The sequence below is a fragment of the Megalops cyprinoides genome, chromosome 16 (assembly GCF_013368585.1).
Source record: "Megalops cyprinoides isolate fMegCyp1 chromosome 16, fMegCyp1.pri, whole genome shotgun sequence".
Classification (NCBI taxonomy): domain Eukaryota; kingdom Metazoa; phylum Chordata; class Actinopteri; order Elopiformes; family Megalopidae; genus Megalops; species Megalops cyprinoides.
The window spans coordinates 6433897-6457679 of record NC_050598.1 but is presented as its reverse complement, the minus strand read 5'-3'; the positions used below and the strand labels follow the sequence as shown (position 1 = coordinate 6457679).

Below are 23783 nucleotides of genomic sequence, written 5' to 3'. Positions count from 1 at the left end.
AAACTTTTCCTGCTACCATTAACTGTGAAGACAATGGATTACACAATACAAAATTTTGAATTGTCATGAAATATTAATAAAATGGAGATTTTTATGCAGGGTTATACTAGTTAGGACAGTGTTTTGGGGCATGCGAATCACAAATTAAAGTTAAATTTCTCAAGTGTTGTGAAAATAATTGTGATGAGTTATGAGTTTTGAAACTTACAACAGGGATTTCGTTCATCGCAATGATATGCTTTCTTTATAAGCTATATATGTTTTTTTTTCTCATTTGGATTGTGCGGAGTCTTTAATAAACTGATCCTGATAAGTTTCTTCACTATCTTTTGCAGGAACAAACTCTATGCCTGATCTCATGCACTAGTAACATGCCAGGACAGCAGTGTCTTTGCTCAGTGCTCTGAAAAGTGTCACCTGCACTACAGCCCCCTGTCAAACACTGCATCCCTGAACTTACTTAGACGGCATGTTTGCCATCCACCTACTTAAGGGTTTTGTTGAGAATACCCTGTAATTGCACAGTACCAGGAGTAAGTTCCTTTTTGGACTTTCCAACGGATATAACCATGACCCTGAGGTCTGACTCATTGCAGACATTTACTTTTGTGCAATCTTAGTTCATACATACATAATATGGATTCGTTGGTACTTTCTCTGTACTTTCCCGTATCCATAGGGCTCTAGAACAAGAAAACCGTGACATCTGTGACAGTCTGCAGTCAATTGCAATACTGTGAACTTTGAGGAATTCCTTTCTCCTCTTCGAAGAGCATACTTAAGCCCTAAAGCCACCTTCCTTAACGAATCATTAGCCAGCTTTTTACATCGCACATTGTTCTTGGAATTTCCCACACTGAAGTTATAGCCTACTTTCATGGCTAGGAAATTTCAAGAGCGATAGCCTTTGGGCGCATGGCAGCGACTACTGAATTTTTGCAGTTGCATCAATTTACAGCACATTCGGCGCAGATCCAATTTTTTGATCATGATACGTCCATAAAATCAGCATAATCCACGAACCAATCTGTATTAAAACGTTGAGGGAATAGCCCGATATGAACAGGTGATCGTCATCGTGAACGCTGTATGCTCGTCCACCCTTGATACGCGAGTCTTGGCTCTCACACCTCGGGGACGCGCAGCGCGGCACCTTGGGTTGAGAAGAGTTTTTCTCTTTCCTCGGAAGTGACGGCAAGGCGGAGATGGCGACTCACAGTTCGGTTCCGGATTCGCTGTGAACTAGAAGCGGTTTACATGGCGACTGGTTTGACTTTTAACGTGTTTTGTCATATCCTAACATTCCCGTGAAGACAGGGTCGACATTGCCGGCTGAAATAGTGGAGTCGTCAGGAAGTTTGGCTGTATTTTTTCTTGCGGTACAGTCGGAGGGAAAGCCAACCCACGGCAGCTCGCTCGCTCGCTAGCTAGCTAGCCTGTTCGCGACGCTTGGAAACTAGCTAGCTGTTTGGCTTAGTTAGCCAGCTAGCGAACCAGCTCGCCTCAGTAGTCACAAGCTAGCTAGTTAGCTCGAGCTGCTTTCTTAACTGCCTGTTTTTTTTGTTTTTTTTTTACAAGTTTTCATTTTAAATTGTAGCTAGTTATTTATTTAATTTTATCGGTGAGAGTTTTCTCTTTTTGGGGCGTTAAGATACGCGGCTGCTCGGTCCGTGTTGATTCAGACCGCTTCGGCACTAAGTATCGTGTTAGCTCGCTTAGTTACTGCTTTTTGAAAGGCTGTTGGAGCCGGGCGGTTGAGGGTTGCCGGTCAATCCCGCCCCCCACTCTGAATCGCCTGGCCGGACGAAAGAAAGTGATCGACAGAGGACTGTACGCTGGGTTGCTCTTTCACCGGTTCCTTGCGTGGGGGGCTGCTGCGCCGGCTGTCGATATGCTGAAGACCCGGCAGTGGCTGCTCGGGATCCGCACTTTCCTCGGAGTCACGTCCAGAATCTGGGGCTTCATCTTGTACGTACTCAGGAAGCACCTCCGCACGGTGAGCAACCGCCGTCGTGTCTCGTTGCAGCTCTGTTGCATTTCTTTTCACCATCTTTACACCGGTGGTGTTTTTTTTCCAACTTACACCCAGAAAAGTTTTCTAGATTTTAAGCCAGCATCGAAACTTGGATGTTAGCTGTAGTTTGTTTGTCATGGTTACTGTTATGTTTATGTACGCTCAAATAGAATCCAGTAAAACCAAACAATCCCGTGTGAAGCAAACACACCACTAACTTGCTGATTTTTTTTTTTTTACGAAACGCGAACAAATTAGTTAACAGGAACACATTACAATTGCACTTTTTTGCCTGGTTATGAGAACGCGATTAATATTACTTAAACTCAAAGGGCTCGTGAAGGTGCCTAGATGGCTAAGTTATAGCCAGTAGTTACGTTCTAGGAATTATTTTACCTTCCGAAACGTTCACCTGTTTTTGAGAGGTGGTTACACTTGACGATGTTATGAAGTACAGTAGTTTTGACAGAGTATGGAGATTGCTGCTAACGTTATACCATACAGGGAATGACTTTGAGAAAACTTTGAGGTGCGTTACGTTAGCACATAGTGCACCCTTGATAGAAGGCACCCCCGATACTGTCAGGTCGCGATCTGTTATTGCCATGCACAAACGTAGGGAGAGCAAGTGTAGGTTAAGGGCGCCGTGTAGGGGATTAACTACCGGACACAAAGACTTCTCTGTTCGTGTACCGTGCATCGAAGTAAACACTTGGTCGTATACATTCACTTGGCTCAATTCCAGCGTTGACCGGCAGCGTCGCTTTATCCGGGCGACATCGATAATCGCATCGAGCACATGGAACGGCCCCGAACAGGGAGGAACGGCGTACCTGTGGTCTTGATATAACTTACAGCTCTAACTCATGCTTTTGGTTGAGGGGAGATCCCCTGTAACTCTGCAGTCCAGGATATTTAAAAGGCAGCATGAGGTTCAGGCGGTATAACGCTACTGTTGTTGCACCTCGGTTTCTCCATTAAACGCCAAACGCGGTGGAGGTAAACACGTGATTAACTACATTTTAGGCATTAAAATGACCCTGCATCATCTGCAAGTCAAAGTACCACAGCTGTCCTTTGTGCCTTGGGGCCATTCCTTGCCTGTCTCCAGCTGAACCGAACGATTTCCACATGAACTTCCATATGTTTGCATAATAATTCCAGCCGTAACCACTTTGCAGATTGGATATTGCGGTCTGTTTGCATCGTTTCATAGCAGGGTGCGCTGTATAATCCACACAAGCAACTTCCTCAACTGCCTTGTGCACTTTCACAGCTCTCTTAATGGGTCTAGGGTTAAAAAAAACCGTAGTCACAGTTGCCACTCATTTTTTTCCCCGCTTTGAACTGAACACTTGTTTCGTGATCAGAATTTTGGAGAGCAGGCCACCTTGTGCTCAAATACTGGAGTCAGACTAGACATCTGTCTAATTGCTAAATTTAATGACTAATGAATTTATTTGATAATATTTATTTGGCAATTAGACCTACTCTACTGTAATCTACTGTTATGTAAAGCACACACAGTAACTAGCTAATTAGCAAAGTTCTTGGTAGGAGTGAGTTGACATCAAAAACCCACAAGGGAAATGTTCAACAAGAGTTCAGGAGGGCATAGGTTTCCAGATGTGCTGATGGGAAGTGTAGTTTTGAGCTAGTCTGTGCTCTACCTTTGCCTCTTATTAGCATTGTTGCAAATTGGTTTGCCTATTGCACTTACACCTGAACGGTTAAGGTTGTTTCTTAATCTTTGTTTCCTTTTTGGTTAGATTTCAGAGGTATTTTATACAGCCCAAGCCTCAAGTTTGTCATCCTTTACTGACCTAATTCCTCAAAAAGGCTGCACACCTTTGGCAGAGTGTCTCCATACAGGTGCCAGTAAAGTTTCGTGTGATTCTTTTGTAATTTGACCATGGCATGAATTTTAATGAATTGTAATGACGAGACCCAATCAAGAGGCAAACTGCAAGAAAAAAAGCTTGTTTACACGCTGACGCTAGTTTTTTTTCCGTTGCTCCATGTTCAGAAATGAACACGTAGAGTACTGATTCTCAGTTTCCTTTTGCATGTAAAACCAAAACTGAAAGTGAGCATGCTGTCTTAGTAAGTGACTTCTAAAAAACAGTACCTGTCTTGATTCAAAAGTTAAAACTTAGTTTAGTTTATTAGTTTATTTAGCAGGGACCATGCACAACGCATTAGTTGCACCAGATTTAGCTGTGCAGCTAATTTGCATCTGCAGTCCCTGGGCAGAAAGCACGTTAAAACATTAAAATACATTTCAGTTATAAAAATGAATTACATTTATTCTCTTAGGGTGTGTGCTGTCTATTGCTATAAAATGGCAAGGCATGCAGTTTCTTCTTGCAAAGTACACCAGCGGTCATGTTAAAATGAAACTTTCTGAAGTTCACGTTTGGCAGTGAGAAGTTAGATAGGACTGAAATCGGTCATAGACCTCTGATCTCTTGATGCAGTAGGCGGTGTAGGACTTTGTACTGTATAAAAATAATCCTGTTTTTTTGAGGGCTCACATAGGCCACAGCCTGAACACCATGTTCAAAGATTAATGAGAAGCACAAGTTTTTGTTTTTTTTTTTTCTTCTTTTTTGACAAACAAGCCATTGTGACCTGTAAGTTGCTTTAAGTAGGTGCTTACATTCTAATGCATTGAATCGAAGCACTGTAGTCTTACAGTGCATGGACACAGCCTACCAGCTGATCTGTGGCCTGTTGCATAATAGCCTTTTTAAGTAGGAAGTCAGGGATAAGAGTTGAGGAAAGGAGCAGATTTCCCATGGTCGGCATATCTTCAGTGTCTTAGAAGTCCTCTTTTGGCAATGTCAGACTGGAAGGACACTACAAGGAGAGGTGGGGCATAGCTCTTACCGCCAGCTAGTCAGTCAGCTGTTCTGGGAGGGGGCTTTTGGGGTTGGGAGGGTGGGGTTAAGGACACACATTTTAAGTCACCCTGTCAGTCTCTCCCTTCGCTCGCCCACATCTCCAGCCCTGTCCCGCTGACACCCCCAGACAGCTGGTTGGTGTTAAAAATAGCCCAGGGTTGAATGGGACAGCGGGGCGAGTGCCGGAAGTTCGTCCGCCCTCCGTGGAGCGCCCATTCTCTTCTCTTAGAGGGGGACGCAAAGGGGAGCGGGTCATCACTAGCTTGTTCCTGTTCTAACGCTGCCAGCATTTCCCTGTGGGATTAGGGGATTAGGGCAAGGAGCGGATATCGGGTGTCCGTTTTCCCTTAATTTGGCATGCACAAATGGACCGCACTTTGGGTTGTCAGGGTTTGGGAAGGCACTTCTCCTTAAGATCTGGTGTTTTCTTTAAGTCCGAGTTAGGTGTGACCATTTTCGATGCTGTCAGGAAATGTTTTTAAAAAAATCATAGTGATTTTTTAAAAAAAAATCATACCAACTTAATTTGCAAGAAGAATTCCTGTCAGGTTAAACATTTCTGGGAGCCTGTGCAGTTGTCTTGGAAGGCAGTTGCATGCTCTGTTTTGCTTTTGATGCGCCATTGGCTGAAAGTCCTGTCATTCATCTAACGGCATCCGCTACTCTGAAAGGAACTTCCGGACTCCTCCTTTGAAGACCTTGAGAGTTCCACTCACAGAGGTTTGTCTTTGACAGACCTGTGGTTTATGCACTGAGCTACATCAACATAACAAAAAAAAACAATCTGCTCTGGTTCATGAGAAAGGAAAGAGTAACTCGTGGTGCAAAAACGCCAACTGTTGTCTTATCTGTTTGCATAGCACATTATGCGGTGGTGGAGTGAAAAAAGTTTGCAAGCTCACATTCATTTTTGTCATCAACTAGCAAGCTGGTAAAATGAATCACTTCATTTTACATTAGAAAGTGCAGTGTAGTTTTCCAGCAGAAGGTACTATAAGGAGGCTTACTAGCCGTCTCACTTCCAGTGGCACTTACACACTGCAAATAAGGGTTAGCAGTAGATGCAGACTTAGGCTTGCAGGAGCAGAGCCGTGGGAGGTGAACCTCAGTGAAGTGCTTTTAGATTGTTATTTTCACTGTCATAATTTAATTGCATGACCCGGTGAAGAGATGGTTATGAAATGTCGTTGGTGGCATTGATTTTGTCAGTTGCCCTAGCATATTTGGAAGTGGCAGGCCACTTGGCTGTTTTGGGGAGCTTTCGTCAGCCTCTCTTTCTCCATTGAGTACAGAGTACTTTTTAGCACAATGACCAACATGATCCAAACATCCCCACTGGTAATACCGTACAGTCATATCAGAACTGCACTTTCAGCTGACCAAATCAGTGCACAAAACTGTTAGACAATAATGTTTCCACTGTTTTGCAATAGAGGAACAGTGGAGGAATACAGGTTGAAGTATGTATATGGGGTTGTTTCGTCCAGATATCATCACCCAAGTAGAGCAAAATGAACTGAATGGAGACTATACGTTTAAAATATTTATATTTTCTGGTCAGGTGCTTGTCATAAGTAGCTAGCGGGGTATGTTATAACATCGGTACAATGGCAAAAAGGCAAAAAAAAACAAATGAATGAATCATGAATCAAACCAAAAACTTGCTCTCTCCAGTAAGTGAAAGTTTATAAACATTTATTTTAATGTTTATTGTGTACTGACACATATTAACAATGCTATGTTCATGTAAATAAACATTCAGATATCATAATAATCAGCTCTTAAAACACTGGACAGTTTAGATTCATTCCCCACACATTTTCCTTGCTTTGCAGCTTGAAAGCCCAGCACAAAACAATCTTTTATATCTGATCGTGTTTCAGTGCATCTCATGTGAACATGATCAAAATTACCTTTAAGTGGTTAGTTATCTCCCTGATATCACAATGTGTCAGTGTTGTCATTTTGTACATGACCATGTTTGATAGTTATTTCCATATGCACCAGTGTTTGCAAAAACAATATTCTGTACTTTTGTAGTTACTGCTTTCTCCCCCAGGCATATTGTCCTTGCACAGAATGACTTTGGATTGTTGCCGTCACACCAATACTGTTGCACTCTGACATTTTTGTATTTGTGTGTGTTTTTTCTCTCTATCTCTCTCTCTCTCTCTCTCTCTCTCTCTCTCCCTCCCCCCTTTGTTCTCTCTCTCCTCCTTTCTGCTGCAGATAATCCAGTACCAGACAGTGCGCTATGACACTTTACCCCTTTCCCCGGTCTCCAGGAACAGACTCAGTAAGTCCCCACTCCTGTCCTCGCGTGCCCCCCCCCCCCCCCCCCCCCCCCCCCCCGTCCCCGGCCTGGGCCCCTCAATACTGCTGAGGTCTGGCCGCAGCCAGAGTTTCGGGTTCTTCCTCTCTCCCTCCACTACAGTCCCACATGTTGATGGGTCACAGTTGGCTTTGCACTCGAACCACAGGACGAGCTGTGCTGTGGAGCGAATGTGGTTTAAAAAGCCGCGCGTGTTGGAGTGAGCCTCAGATTCCAATGGTTTTCTTTTCCCTCTCTGATGACCCAGGGCCACTGGGGAGACACAGAGATCAGCCGTCATTAACGTACACATTACCACATGCATGGGTTACTTGTGGAGTCAAACTGTGTGCTTATTTCGAAATAATACAACATATGACAGGACTTGAGAAGAATTTTAGTTTGCAGAAACTGGCCTTTTTGAAGCAGTTTATGAGAAAATGCAGGATATTCAATAACACTGGCAGAAACTGTTGGATTGGCCTGCTTTTTGATGGTTCTGTGCTGTCTGTCTTTGTGCTGTTGAGGGGAGGTCTGTGCTGTCTGTCTCTGTTGTTGAGGGGAGGTTTGTGCTGTCTGTCTCTGTTGAGGGGAAGTTTGTGCTGTCTGTCTCTGTTGAGGGGAGGTTTGTGCTGTCTGTCTTGGTTGAGGAGAGGTTTGTGCCGTCTGTCTCTGTTGTTGAGGGGAGGTTTGTGCTGTCTGTCTCGGTTGAGGAGAGGTTTGTGCCGTCTGTCTCTGTTGTTGAGGAGAGGTTTGTGCTGTCTGTCTCTGTTGCTGAAGAGGAGGTTTGTGCTGTCAGTCTCTGTTGTTGAGGGGAGGTTTGTGCTGTCAGTCTCTGTTGTTGAGGAGAGGTTTGTGCCGTCTGTCTCGGTTGCTGAAGAGGAGGTTTGTGCTGTCTGTCTCTGTTGCTGAAGAGGAGATTTGTGCTGTCTGTGGTGTAGTGCTCTGACAGCTGTGGCTTTCACTCCCCAGATGCTGTGAAGAGGAAGATACTGGTGCTGGATCTGGATGAGACGCTTATCCACTCCCACCATGACGGGGTACTGAGACCCACAGTGCGGCCTGGCACGCCGCCCGACTTCATCCTCAAGGTGAATACACACCTGGCTCTGTCTCATGGTCACACACACACACACACACACACACGTGTATCTTGAGTGTACACATTTTGACTGGCAGTGCAAAAATGCATAGTCCTGACCTGGTGGTGACAGGCCTGCATGGTCAGAGTGAAACATGTCCCTTACTTGATACAACTACAATCTATTTACACACACAGAGAACTATACCTCATTATAATACAGCTGCACCTTGCACAAGTAAACATACACCCAGGAACTCACAAACCAATGGGGAGTACAGATCAAAATGTCATGTAAACATCTCTTTCTGTCTCTCTGTCTTTCAGGTGGTAATAGACAAACACCCAGTCAGGTTTTTTGTACATAAACGACCGCACGTCGACTTCTTCTTAGAAGTGGTGAGTGAAGTCTGGCTCTCATTCACTTGAACTGTCTCTCACCCCAATGTTCTGACAAAGCGATTCCTATCAGTGCTCAGTTGGTGTTGCCGTTGGTATGACCGTTTGAGCAGAGTCCTAATCGTGACCAGCTTTGGCTTTGTGACAATGCAGATGTTTTGGCTATGAGCTTCTTCATGATGGCATCTGCGTGACACTCTGTCTCTCAGGTCAGTCAGTGGTATGAGCTCGTGGTGTTCACAGCCAGCATGGAGATCTACGGGTCTGCGGTGGCAGACAAGCTGGACAACAACAGGGGCATCCTGAATCGCAGATACTACAGACAGGTACCCTGCCCGCCCTGCCCAATCTCTCGCCCTCTCCTTCTCTGCCCTGTCTCTACACCCTTCTCTGTGTCCCTCTCCCTTTGTCTCCTTCTGTGTCTGTGTGTTCCGCTGAGTTTACGCCTAAGAGCTGCAGCGAAAGCCATTGCTGTCCAGACACAGCTACCCCAGCTTCTGTTACCTTTAACATCTGGACCGCCTAATCACCTCCGGTCACCTGGTCACCTCTAACTGCCTGGACAGCACCGTCCACTAGTTCTGTCAGGATGTCAATGCGGTGAAAAGACAGCGGGAAACTATCGACTCACATGGCGTCTCCTCTAGCCCTCCCCTGGGCCGGGCGGATCAGAGTGTAATCCATCTAATTCCAACACATCATCAGCTGCTTAGAAGAGGCAGAAAAAAATGTGCTGGAAAATATGTTGAGCATTTCAGTGCCTGATTCCAAAGATGTTTGAACTGTACAGACGGGGACGAGTTTAAGTACGATGCTGAAGATCTGAGTACGCTGGTACTCGTTACCGCTCATAACAGCACCTGCTTTTCAGATCGTGCTTCCGACGAGGGATGTAACTGTTAATCCAGTTTCCCCACCATGAATAACGCATCAGATATGTAAAATGAGGAATGCAAATGCAGTTTAGCTGTGATCCATTCCGACAGAGGGTACATTAAAATCTGCCAGCAATAGCTTTAAAGGAAGAAGATCAGAACTCGTATATGACGAAGAAGATGGAGCTAGAACTCAGTAAATACCAGTGCAAGACAAACATGCCAGCCCTTGGAAAAAGTGCTCTGGTTTTAGCTTTGTACTTCAAGTACTATTCCGTTCAAAACCAGACTTGTTTGCTTGTGTGCTAAATGCATCCTTTTCCAATATTCAGAGATGAAACATACCAACAAATGTAAGGGGCTGTAAAATATTGAGCCTGGCTCAGCGAATAGATCTGAGTATTTCCACCCTGCACAGAATGTAACAGAGCAGCTCAAAAATGAATGAAGCACCAGGTCCAGGTCCCTCCCCTTGGCCAGTTTCCAAAGAACCAAGTATTTTCTCACTCTTTCTCTTTAAACTGCCTTAGTCCATTCATAATCTTTAATGCTGTCAGCTTTAAGAACCTGTCCGTGGTTTGAAACATCGGAGTGTAAACGCCTCCCAGCAAGGCAGTCTGCTACAGCTCTTGAGCAAAGCCAACAAGCACAGCTGTATGTTTTTTCTCAGAGCCTAGAAAATGAAGGGTGTACCCACTAGACATCTCGGAGTTGAGCAAACTTATCCATTCAGTGAAATATCCAACGAGGATGTACGGCTGTTCAGCAGGCTTATAAGGCATTGGTGAAGGCATTGTTGATAATGCAAAGTGAAGGGTGCAGTATGGGGTGAGAATACATCCATCTCTCTGCACTGTGTCATGGGATGGGGGGGGGGGGGGGGGGGTCTGTGATGCATGGCTGCCCTGACCATCACCAGTCATGGGATGACCCCATAGGTAGCAACTGTGTGTGTGTGTGTGTGTGTTTTTAAAGCCATGTCAGAATTTTCCATGGCTTTTGGTACCCTCAGTCACATGCAAAACGAATGTTAAATCATGGATAAATAAGTAAATAATTTTCAATTATATTGCTGTATCACACTGATCTTGATAAGTTCCCTCCTTTGTCTAACAGAGGCTTTAATACTGATGCCAAGGGGCCAGAAGTTTGGTGTTGCTCAGATGTTGTCTCCTGTCCTTTTAATTAATTCTCGTATCATCCTGTTTCTGTCCCCTTCTTCTCTGCAGCACTGTACACTGGACCTGGGTAGTTATATTAAAGACCTCTCTGTGGTGCACAGTGATCTCTCCAGTATAGTCATTCTGGACAACTCGCCAGGAGCCTACCGCAGCCATCCAGGTAAGGGAGCACACCGGCCTAATCCCCCCCCTTTGGACACAAACAAATTAAAACCCCTCCTAGATGTAAGCTCACCCCTGTGGTCTCAGACTTGAACAGATTTTTCGTCCTTTGTAAAAGTAATTTTTTTTTCTTGCTGTTACATTTCGGCAAGAAACCAAAAATTTCATCAGTATCTTGTGACTTGTTTGTAAAGGCACACCAAAAGTACCCCATGGACGTGACATTTATATACAAAAACCCCACAGAATCCAAAAAATACTCTTCTGTGATCTCCTCATGATAATACAAAACTTATGTCCACTGAATTTATGCATCTTAATTGATCCAGAGATGGAATGCTTTAGTAACTGCAACTAATTTGTCTATTATGATGATTTAGTTGCAGTTAAGTATGATTCTTACATTGATCATATTTGAATCAATACATTGTTGTGCTTAACATTAGTACATTGTTGTAAATTACATATCGGAGATTGTTCCTTTTAACCATATAAACCAGCTTTGATTATTCTGAAGTTATGCAATAATACATGCTTATCATACCTGATACCAATGTAGTAAGACTAAGAGTCATACAGGGTGGAAGAAATGTGAATGTGTGAAAGTTGAAGAGAATTCAGCTTTCCTCTTGCTCATATGCTTAAACGGAATATATTGATGTCATCGGGATTAAATATAGCCTCCAACTCCCAGTCTATTGGCCTGTCACTAAAATTATCAGGAAGTGTTATTTCTCTCTTATCTTCATCTGGTTCTTTATTAACCCAGTTCCTGAAACATGCATAGAGACGACCGCCAAATGCAAGATTTACCATGCAAGTTTTGCTGCACCTCATGCAAACTCATCCTAGGCCAGGGAAAGCATGACAATATAGAAAATTTTTATTGAATCTTGAATTTATCCCAGATGTGGAGGCGTTGTGAATTGTTGCGGGCAACAGCGTGGAGAGAATGTCTCTGACAAAGAGGTTGGCTGTTCATTTCAAGGCCCCGTGATCAAGCAACCTCATGTTAAAAACATCAGCAGAAGTGTCCCCTTAGATCAACAATGAGTTTCCTCTTCATAGCTGTACGTCCCCACTGAGATGATGTACTGGGCGGGGTGGGTTTTTTTTTTTTTTTTTTTGCAGTTGCAGCCTGCTGTGTGGGCCTCTTCCGTGTCCCCTTAGATAAACTCTCACCAGCTTGTGGAAGCTGTCAAACCAGTTTTTCTGAAAGGGACAGAGTTGTATGAGAAGCCGATGAGCAGCTGCCAAAGATTTACAAATGCCAGATAGAAAGGGAGGGAGCTCACAGCTCAGACCTAAAGCCAGTAAACTCATTTCTTCAGATGTGCTGTGCTGTCAGCTCAAGTCAGATTTTTATGTACGAAGGGCATTTAACAGCGAGTGTTATGACACACTTCATGTAGGAAACAAAGCCAAAAATACAGGGTAAAAAGAGAACATTAAAATAAAATGGAGAATAAAACTAATATCAGTGTATCAGTAACTAATGTCCACGTTTGATTGTATTTTATGTCATTTTAATTTATTTATGTTGTCGCACCATGATGTCCATGTAGTTGTACTAATGTTTAATGGGGTAAAAGCGTGAACATCAGTTTTGAGAATCGGGCAGTCTTGCAGAAGTTGAATAACTTAGAACCAGTTAGAACCGGCTTAGAACCAGATGGTTTTAGGTTCAGATACTGAGAGGGGAAATGATGAGGTACGTAACTTAATTGCTTCTGTGAGCATCCAGCTGTATGATGCTAGTGTGCATATATTTGTATAAAATCTATGTCTACTTAGTCACCCTAAATAAGGGCATCTGCTAAGTAAGTAAGCGTAATTAATGAGTGCACAAATCCTCACTGTAATTACAACCCTTTGCATGTGGCCAACAAACAGTGCAGCTTCAGCCTGTGCATCGTAGATCTTTTTTTTTATAGGGCTAATTTGTGCTGGAACGAGTTGGTGAAGCATGTTATATCTTGATCAAATACATGGGGGGAGAAAACGCTTGTGTGAAGCGCCTGCAGGAAATCATTAAGTCTCTGGAGTTTGGAAATCTTAATGTCATTGATTCTGTCCTGTTTAGAGAGAGGTGAAGTTGTCTGTCTAATTGAATTCTTGTATGTGCACTTAGTAAGGTGCCATACAGTACATATTCCATGGGTCTCATCTTTGTTCATGCAGCCCATACCCGTTCACTCTAATATTTAAATCCACTGCAATGCTACCAGCGCTCTGCTGGGCTGGGCAGAGCTGTTACCTGTTTTCACATCATGTGGGTGCATAATTTACCCAGATTTAAGTAATCACCTCTGGGCTGACTTTCATTCCACAGTTTTACATTATGGGAGTGTAAAGTGGTCTGTCAAACATTCTGGATTGCTGTCTTACCAGAACCTGGGTTGAGGACTGTGCATTCCTAACCTATACTGAGCCTGTGTGTGCTTGTCTTACAGATAATGCAATACCAATAAAGTCGTGGTTCAGCGACCCCAGCGACACGGCACTTCTAAACCTGCTGCCCATGCTGGACGCCCTAAGGTGATTATCAGAACTACAACTCCCATAATCCAGTGCTGCCATCCTTTTATTTGAGACTTGTGCGACTTCCATGTGCTCATGGGATTAACACCCTCTCTCTCTCCTTCTTGCTTTTTCAAAATCTCAGGTTCACTGCAGATGTCAGGTCCGTCCTCAGTCGAAACCTCCACCAACATCGGCTCTGGTGATTGGCTGCGGGGGCTTTTTCTGGTTCTGGCCCCTTTGTTTTTAAAACCTGTCCCTACCAGCTGCTAGCCCTACCCCCCACCCACCCACAGTTTTAACTCTTCCTCTCCCCACGGCCCCTTCAGAGAAGGGGAGTGCGGACACTGGGGAGGCGGGGATGGGGTGAAAAGGAAGACAGGAGGGATGAGGGGAATGGGATGGGGGAAACTGGAAACGGAGGGGGGGAGCCAGCTTACCTTTTCCTTTTTTCTTTTTTTCTTTTCTTCAAAATGGAGTCTGCCTTACAATTCCTGATGCTGAGCGTGCATGTGTGAAGTATGTCTGTGGACGTGCGTACAAGAGTGCGCCTGTGCTTGTGTTCGTCTTTTACGCTGCAAGTCTTTTTAACTCTCGACAAAAACTAAAACGGACTCAAGGACAGAGAGACAATGGAGCCTGCCATCTCCCTCTTTTTCCAACACCAGGAACCTCAGTCTTGACCCTCCCCCCACCCGCTGTGACCTTTCTCGTCCCACAGACCACTTGATTGACAGGCCTGTTGCACTTCTGGCTCTCTCCGTCTTGCTGCCCAGCTAAATTGCCACGTTGATGGACTTCGCCTCGCTGAAAGTGGCAAAGAGCGGCCGGACACAGGGAGCTGGATCAAAAATATTTTCGGAAGCGGGGTGAAGTGCATGTAATTGAAGCTGGGGTTGGGGATGGGGAAGGGGGGTGGGGCTTTGGTGAGGAAAGTGAGGTGTGGGGTTTGGTTTCTGGTACGTACAGCGCATTGAACCCGTTGGGCAGATTCAGAATAATCTCAATGACTGATTTGTTTTGTAAAAGATGTAGCCTTTTCTTGTGAAGTCTTGGGAGTCTCAGAATAAACAAGTAATGAACAAATGAAACTCAATCTCAATGTGGCATAAAAAAAACAATAATTATTAGTGAAGGAATCACACACCTCGCTCTCCCTTCTCATCCCTGCTGTTGACATTTAATACCTTGGTGTACAGTTCCAACCACTTGACCTCTCAAGAGTGGATGGCTTTTTAAAACTTATTTTACAAGTTGCGATAAATCTTTCAGTTTTTAAAACATGCACCTCATTTATGTTCAGCTCTTTCCTGTTCATTTTGCTTAAGCCAACTGAGCACTTCCTTTATTTTTTTACCTCCCCCCTCACCCGTAACCCCCTGCCCATATGTCCCATCCCAGAAAATGCCAGTAGAACAATTTTAGTCTAGTCAAGGCTCCAGGCAGCTTCTTTGTTGGCTCAGCCCCCAGATCTGTGCGTGTTACTAATAAAACACTCGTCAGTATCAAGAACTATTCCTGGGCTGTGCTTTTTAATGACTGTTTTCCCCTTTTTATTTTGAAAACAGGTCCTCTTTGTATTTAATTCCACTGCATGGGCTTTTGCCTTTCTTTGCGGAACCTATTTTAATATGTGATCATGGTACAGGTTTGACCTTTGTGAATATTACACAGGGGTCACAACGCACTGGGGTTAGTATATGGTATACACACAGGCAGTTCCTGCTTCATGACAATCAGGTTCATGACTATAAACATACTGCCATTTATTACCATTATATTAATATATTTACATCACGAATTTCACATATTCAACAAGAATATCTTGGAGAAGTGACAAGAGTAAGGTGCGGCAAAGAAAAAAACATAAAAGCTTACTTGTCCCTCAAGGGAGTACTTTATTTCTTATTTTAGTTTGTTTTCATTCAGTGAAGCTGTGAGGGTAGTTTGGGATGAATTTTAAATCCTTAGTGTGTGAACTGTAAACAAAAAACTGCTTATTTGTGAACATCCCCTCAGAACAGGCGGCGCGCAGATCGTTTGGTTAAGATGGGCAGATAGTGTATATACGCAAACTTTCGCAGTTCACGTTTTATGTTTCACTTGGTCAATTCAGGTGACCTTGCTTTGTGGCTTTTTGGTCATAGGCTCAGTTCTCAAACCAAAATGTAACATTGTTGTTATTCCGTATTGTGTGTTTTGTAAGTATGATGGGCAATCCCCCCAAGACAATTTTTGTCTCTGGGTCGTGCTTCACGCAAGCAGTATGCTGCTGTTACGACCGCTTCCAAGCCTTTCCCGCCCTCGCGTGGCTCCACGCGGAATTGCGTTTCACCTTCACTTTTGCGTTAAGAACATTCTGACGCACAATCATCGAGATTTAACTCGGGGAACCCATTTTGCCAAATATCACTTACGCACAATGCAGGTATTATTGTGCTTTCAAGTAACGGTTGAAGACAATGCCACATGGTCTGAGCTATGTAATCACGTTACAAACGTTTAATTTAATGGACAGAATTTATGTACGTGTTGTTCATACATTTATGAGTCACGCAAGCAATTTGGGAGAACTAGGTCACACGCTTATCTGTTTTTATTCAGATACTGCACCATTCCTGAGCGGTGGGGGCTGGGGAGTAAAGCGACAGGCTGAAGCATGTCAAGGGTGCGCGATATCACCCGCTCCCCCCGCTCGGCGGTCTTACCAGAGAGACCTTGTAAGCATTTACTCACCGGACATCCTATCTCTGGAATGCTCAACAGTGGCGCAATACAGTTAACTGCCTCTGTGAACGGGTTCGATGATATCTACTCACTCCTTAGATGTGCAATTACAGTATATTGATTATATACATCTATATACACGAGAGCAGTGGGCCTACGCAGTTACTCGTGGTCTAAATTCGGCTTTTTGAAAAATATCTTCGTCAGTAAATTTGTGACATTACCAGAGGAAATGCATTCAGGAAGGTGCGTCTCATTAAAAAAGCTCCTACGCTACATGTTACTCCTCAATGATCCCGAACCCGGAAGTTTCTTTACACTCTGAGTGAGGAAGTTGGTCATATGACTCGGCCAACTGCCTCATCACCGACTATCTTTGTCCTTTCGCTCTGTCGGACAAAAAGCCGGTGGGTCAAAACAAAATAGTTCCTGTAATGTCATCAAATGCGTTTGTGCCATTTGTTCATTTGCTCAAATTGCATTTGTCTGTTAAGTCGCACATCAAATAATGAAATAAAAGAGAGTACGACAGTCAATCATGGTATTCAGATACTAAAATGTGAAATTACGGATGGACTGGATTCTGCACGCATTTGATCATTGAAGCCAGCTGGTCAGCTGAGTTTCGATTATTTCAACGTTAGGCGCGTGTACGTTCTAATTTTAACGCATTGTCAGTTTAGCTGACTTTGCGTCTTATTATCTGGTTACCTAGCAGCCAGACTCATTGCGCAATGAAACCCTAAATAAAACCTGTCGCTACCTAACTTAAGATACTTTGCTAGCCAGCTGGCTGCTTTTGATCTAAAGTGCTAACGTAGCCAGCGACCAAGCAACATATATTTAAACTGAGCATGCCACCATCAGAAAAATAAAATCTCTACGACGCCCAAAAAGCCTACAGCGACAGAATTATCGCGTCGCTCGTTTGCTGCACAGGTTAAGCAATCGATTTCCGCAATATTCCTAGTAATACTATTTGCCCTACGCTAGTAGCGTAGTATTAATGAGTGACGTTGCTTACAAGGAGCGCAGGACGTTCGGAGGAGAATAGCCTTTTCTAACGTAGTTTAGCTTCGTGAATATTAATCACTACGTATACGGTTATCGTTGTTGTTATTGTATCCATCCGCTCAGTCGCAGCAGTCAAACCCAAAGGAAACCTATAGCTAACATAGCTGGTTATAGACATTGGAAGACGTAGGTGACCAAGCAAATTGAAAGAACACCCGAACAGAGGAATCCCGATCAGAGGTCCAGATCCTGGTTCCGGAGGACCCTTCATACCGACCGACAATGAAGTTCCAATACAAAGAAGAGCACCCGTTTGAGAAGAGACGGTCAGAGGGCGAAAAAATAAGAAAGAAGTACCCGGACAGGGTCCCAGTGAGTATAGTCGCCTAGCTAGCGAGCTAGCATAAACACAAACTATAACCAGTGGCTCTTGCTAATGTCAACCAGGCGTCAGCTAGCGAAGAGAACTAGCATTAGTGCGCCTTGTAAGATATGGCTGCAATCAGTATCTAGCAAATTGACATTATATTGAGTAAGATTCTGAAGCATGATAACCATGTGCCTCGCTGTGGTGTTGTCTTTTTTGTGGGTGTGAAAGGGGAAATTGACCTCGAACTGAACCAAACAAAACAATCTTGTCTCGACCCGAGACGCGATATCCAAGAAGCTAAATGGCAAGACGCAAAAAGATCTGACGATCAAACAGGATAGTCAGGTAACTGCCCAGCTGTATAAAATGGTAGACGCTGGTTGTAAATATGAGCTAGCTAGATATTAGCATGGCTGGCTTTTTCGCTGAATTTTTAGCTTGATGCCGAGGCTTGGTATCTACTGCCAAGGTTGTACAGGCCTCGTATTGTGGCCCAAAACACAAAACTGACTGCTTGGTCAGTTACCAGTTTTATTGTATAAGGTGCTGAGGTGCTGTCGGATGAGTGGTTTAATGTAACCTACGAATGGACTGTTTTGACACTATTAGCCAAGGGGCTAACGCTAGCTAGTTCTGTATAGTTAGTCCATGGTGGAAAAGGTGCGCTGTAAAGAACACAACAACCCCCTGAAACACCCTCAAAGCTGATCTTGAAATATGAACCTATTTTACCCATCCAGTTCTTTTTTTTTAGGAAAGCCGTTAAAGAATTCAGTACTCAGACAAGGTTGCCACGTGTCTTATATTGCCATAATAGGGATAATTAACAACCGATGAAAACATCGGCAATCTAGTATTTACATTAATAAATTTGTTAAGAACCATCTTTACTTGGTGGAAATTGACCATTTATACTCAGGATTAAAGAGTCCTTAACGGAATCTGGGCTATTTTGCGATTAGATGAGCGCACCTACTGCAAAGAGCATATAATGTGCTCCGCGGCCAAACTTTGGACCTTGTCCAGAGTTGTCATCAGTGAACGAAAGAGACTCGAGTACCTGAAATGGCTAGCTAGTGTAGTGTCCATTTTGAGAACAAGCACAGCTGTCTTTCTTTGAGCCCTTCCCCCTCTCCTAGGAGAAATGAATTTTGACTTGCCCCCAGGAAGTAAATATGGAATAAGAAAGTGTTTTAACTAAGCCATCATCAAAATACAGTCTCACTGAAGGATTCAAAAACCTTAAAAATCTACTATAATACTTGTAAATGTCGACTCAGATACAAGATGCTTGTTTTTTGAGCTGACGTACTATCAGGGGAAGAGTCCTTATAATGAGTGAATTTGTAGCTGTAATCTGTTTTGTTTGTTTGACTCATGCCTTTGAAAGCTGTAAGCCATTTGTACTGTTTTGAAAACAGTCACACCATTTGTTTGGATCTTGTTTGAATGTCATTCAGAACACATTTTTGTGCTGGCCGATGCTGGATAGAAACTACCACTCATAAGGAAGCAGTGCACCGTTTACCTACGTGAAGTAGAAGAAACCCAAAAATAGAGAACAAATACATCTCACTTCTCCTTTCAGAGAACTTGGAATCTAAGAAATATCAAATTAGCCCCCCACCCCCTGCTTCAAAAAGTACCTTTCCGTGTGGGTGGTAGCGTCATTAAAATTTGGCTTGAGGATTTTTGCATAAACAACATCAACTAAAACAGCAGATTCTGTTTTTGTTTTATCTTTGGTTTTTTTTTTCCCACTCTGCCAGAAGCACTGTGTAATTGGTGTAAACAAGGCAATGTTAACATATTGGGCGAAAGGGAACTCCGCCAGAGTATGCCAACCTCTGATTATGCCGGAGCTTCAGTGTGTGTCTTCCAATTGCAGGTGATTGTGGAGAAAGCCCCCAAAGCCAGGATAGGGGACCTGGACAAGAAGAAGTACCTGGTTCCCTCTGACCTTACAGGTGAGCAGCGTGCTGCTTGCTCAGAAAAACAGCCACCTTCCATACGGCTACTCTCATACTCAAACAGTGCTGTTGTTGGACTGTTTTAGATAAACACCACTGCCTTCTGCTTTCTGATTGTTCAGATCTGAATGCTTAGCAATAGCAGAGCCACATTTATAAATACATGGGGATGTTTATCTGTCAGTGCAACAGTAGTCCAGGTTGCCCATTGACACCTTTATGAAATGGATAATAACGTGTCATGAAATAAGGATGTGGAAAGCTGGATATGCGGAATATAATAACACTTTGCCTTGTCGCGTTAGAACTGCCCTGAATGCAACGTGGAGATTGACTCAGCCTTGGGGTTTATCTTTGTAATTGTTTTGCAAGAAAGTAAGCACTGTACTTTGCTTCAGTTTTAAACAGACAAGATGCTCCTCCCATGTAGACAGGCAGTTACATCATCCTAGACGTTTGACTAGCAACATCTAAGCAGTGTCTGTGACATGTTACAGACCTATTTCCCAGAGACCAGCATGGTGTGAAGCTTTAAAGGGGAGCTTATCTGGTGCATGTTTAAAATGAGTATTCCGAGGCCAGAGCAGCGGGGAAATGTGCAGTGTAACTGCCCTCTTTGAGAAACTGTCTCTCACGTCTCTTCCTCTCTCCCAAGTGGGCCAATTCTATTTCCTCATCCGGAAACGAATCCACCTCCGAGCTGAGGATGCCCTCTTCTTCTTCGTCAACAACGTCATTCCTCCTACCTCTGCAACCATGGGGTTGCTTTACCAGGTACAGATTCACCAACCCCCCTTGGCCCTTTCTGCCACTTCTAGGTGCCACCTTTCCCTCCTCCTGCTTCAGGTCTTCTTTTCTCATTTCGCGTGCTCCTCCCTGTTCCTGTCACTGCCTTTGCACCATGAGGTGACGCCTCGGTGCAGGCGCTAGACTCCTCTCACTCCCCCCCTCCCCTCTGTTTTTTTTTTTTCTGGAATTTTCTCTTCACCTCATACCAGTGACCCTTTCTTGGTCTCTTTCAGGAGCACCATGAGGAAGACTTCTTCCTCTACATCGCCTACAGTGACGAGAGCGTCTACGGTGGGAGCCAGAGGGAAATCTAACACCCCCCCAACCCCATGACCCTGCCCCCCGCCCCTTTACCGCCACTCAAAAACTAGACCCAGTTCGGCAGCCTAGAGTCCCCAGAGCAAAGACATTAAAGGCACTATGACGTTTCCATGCCGCCTCCTCCCGCCACCACACCTGCAGTCCAGTCTGAATTTTATTTCTCTCACATGCTCTCAAAAATCAACCCTAAATGCAAAGTTGCCCTCATCAAGGTTGCTGCTAAACATGTCTGGTTCCTTAACCAATTCAAAGACACAAGATTAGTGTCTTTATTTCTCTCAAGATTAGCGCTAGTACTGTGCTGTTTTATTAATGTTAGTTAATTATTGCAAATGAAGGTTTCACTGACTGGGCTTGTCTTGTGTGGCTAAGCCAGCAATTAGACGGCTCTAGTTCTGGGAAGTTGATATCATGGTTAATTCTGCATCATGTTCTGTCAATGATGGTGAGTTACATCAACATCCATGTTGTGGCATCCTGACCAATCTGAAACACTTAAAATACGAAAAAAGGTATAATAAAATTCAGACTGAACAAACCTACCCTTTTGTGTTTCTGCTTTTGACAGTATAATTATTATTGTTGTACTTATTATTTTTAGCGGCCTCTATTTCTAAAGCTTCTGTAAAGATTTGTGGAATTTTTTTTTTCCTTTTTATTTTGTTTTTTTGTTTGGTTCATTAATCCTAGCTCTGTATGCAGCTGCATTACTGGCGCTTGTGACCATAAAAACTTGACAAAAAACAAACGCAGGTTTTTGGTGTCTTCTTATCGCTTCTCCACTGCTTCAGGCTCACAGATGCTTACTTTAAAACCCTTTTGACCAAGCTATTTACTGAATTGTTAATATTGTTGACCTAATGTGGTGTACCCAACCAGTACCAAATGCATTTCCAACACCATCAGTATCATCAATATCGTCAATATTGCTTCATGCTTTCCAAAAAAAAGTCAACGACAGTCAACACTGATTTGCGTTAATGACAGGTGCATGGCCATTTGAGACACATTCTTGTACCCCATTGAGAGAAGTGTCAGAGCTCTTCTGGACAGTCACATAGTACACTGCACCAGGTTGGCAGAAGGAAGAGCAGCCTATGATAACTAGCTTTACAGCAAAGTAGTTCATAATAATGATGGAGGTGTTCACTCCTTACAGAGTTCTACTTGTGAAATTAGGTGTCTGATTTGTATGGTAACTACAATTTGTTGCATGAAAATTTGAATAAAAATGCACTGTGCTATACAGAGCAGTTTACAAGCTATTTTTGTAAATGTGCCCTTATTTCAAAATTACCCATTCCAAACACTTTCATACTGGACAGATATTACTGTCATGTCATCTTGCAAGCAGCAACCAATTTCCCCATCCATTTCTTTTTGGTTTCAGGCAACCATGTGATTATTATTATTATAGGTTTTGAAATCATAAAAAAGGGTAAATGTACAGTCTTCCCATTAGGTATGTAGTAAATTGGACTCATTCACTTTTTAACTAATGACCAAAGGTGTTGCCATTACATGTTCTTTTTATACACATATACAGTGTATGAAGCATGTGGTTTGGTATGTGGAGCACAGCTGGAGATGTCTAAAGGCACACTAGTTGACAAACACCACATTGGGCCAGTGGAGTCTCAAGTTCTGCACTTGGTGACAAAATTTTTCTTCCTGCTCTGTCTCAAATACAGTATACACAGCTATGTATATGTATATTGCGATATGCGTGTTCATTAACCAATCAACTAACTCATTCCTGACATGTGGCAAGGGAATGTAAAAAACAGAATATAGTGATAGAAGAAAAAACGAACATTAAGGGAATTTTTCCATTCTTTATGGGTGTATGTTTCTAGAAAAATAAAGTGTACGTGTTTGGATATGGATATTGTTTTTAGATTAAAAACATTCAATCCACACCTTGCAGTTAATTAGATTAATTCAGCATTCCTGACTGTCTGTGGTGGGCTTGAGGGGTTATTGCATAAGCACTGCATCACCGCGTTGGCTGCAGCAGCAGTTGCGTGTGGCTGATGAGGGGGTTTTTCCTGCAGGTTGAGCCAGGTGGACATCCAGACAGAAAGACAGACACCCGCAAGGACCAATGTGCTTCACTATTCAAGAGGACTTTTTTGTGTTACCAGGATGTTAAACACTGTACTGCCATGCACCATTATAGCCAGCAATTTCTCTCATTCCTGAAGCAGATTTTTAGTCATCAGGTACTGACAAAATTTCTTTTGTGATAGATGCACTGATGTTTTGACTAGTTATTGATAAACTACCCCAATGAATGTTTAAGTGTATTTCAGCTGCAAACTGGCATTTCTGATGCAGTGGAGCAGGCAGTGTGAAAGCAATCATTAAGGTGGAGCTGGTTTATGAGGTCTCAGTTCTTGCCAGGTATTGCAGTCTGTGGTATCCAAGATCATGACCCATTACTGACAGGCTGTTTGACAAGCATCCTGCCAGCGTGATAAGCAATCGTGTGCTGACTTCACCCATGAAACATGAAGACATTCATTTGAATGAATATAATGCAATGCATGGCATTTTCTTTCCGTATTTCCCCAGCTCTTTGGTGGCCTTCGGTTTCTTTGACTTTCAACAAGTATAAAAACAGGTGTGCCAAACCACCTGACTGGTGAGGTCATGTGATCTGTGTAAACAGTCATTCAGCTACATCAAGGTCAGTTGTGAGCATTCAGTTTGTCCAATCCACTGCATAAGCATTTAACCAATATACAAAGCTGTATGATATACATGTATACAATAGTTCCTTTTCACATTCAATATCTATACCCATTTAGAACATTTTTAATAAGTACATTTAAGTTGCCTAGCAGGCACTCCAACCCAGAGTGACATGGTATCATGTCACAATATTTACACAATTTGATATTTACTAAGACAATTCAGAGTTAAGAACCTTGCCCAAGGGTACCTCGCCAGCAGAACTGTACCAGAAACCTTTGGTTTACAAGCCACACTCCTTACCATTACACCACACTGCTGCCCTTCTATACCATATAGACCAGTCAGACAGATTAGTGCATATCACATTAAACATTTTGTCTCTTCCTTTGTTGATGCATCTCATTTGCTGGTTCATTCTGACCTTTCTCAAAGGGGCATGGCCTAGCAGA

General features: G+C 43.3%; 2 protein-coding genes across 2 annotated transcripts; both read left to right on the top strand.

Annotated features, from left to right (window-relative positions):
• The first annotated feature begins 1604 nt into the window (after positions 1–1604).
• On the top strand, positions 1605–13821 carry LOC118791511 (CTD nuclear envelope phosphatase 1A-like). Its single transcript, XM_036548893.1, has 8 exons — positions 1605–1996; positions 7147–7213; positions 8201–8319; positions 8637–8708; positions 8918–9034; positions 10813–10924; positions 13380–13464; positions 13592–13821. Exons 1-8 carry the CDS (start codon positions 1892–1894, stop codon positions 13650–13652), a joined length of 738 nt encoding a protein of 245 aa, XP_036404786.1. The 5' UTR covers positions 1605–1891; the 3' UTR covers positions 13653–13821.
• Positions 13822–17275: 3454 nt separating this feature from the next.
• LOC118791292 (gamma-aminobutyric acid receptor-associated protein-like) lies at positions 17276–21384 on the top strand. The gene is made up of 4 exons (XM_036548600.1): positions 17276–17559; positions 19446–19524; positions 20183–20301; positions 20550–21384. The coding sequence occupies exons 1-4, from the start codon at positions 17470–17472 to the stop codon at positions 20628–20630; spliced, it is 369 nt and encodes a 122-aa protein (XP_036404493.1). The 5' UTR covers positions 17276–17469; the 3' UTR covers positions 20631–21384.
• The last annotated feature ends 2399 nt before the right edge of the window (positions 21385–23783 follow it).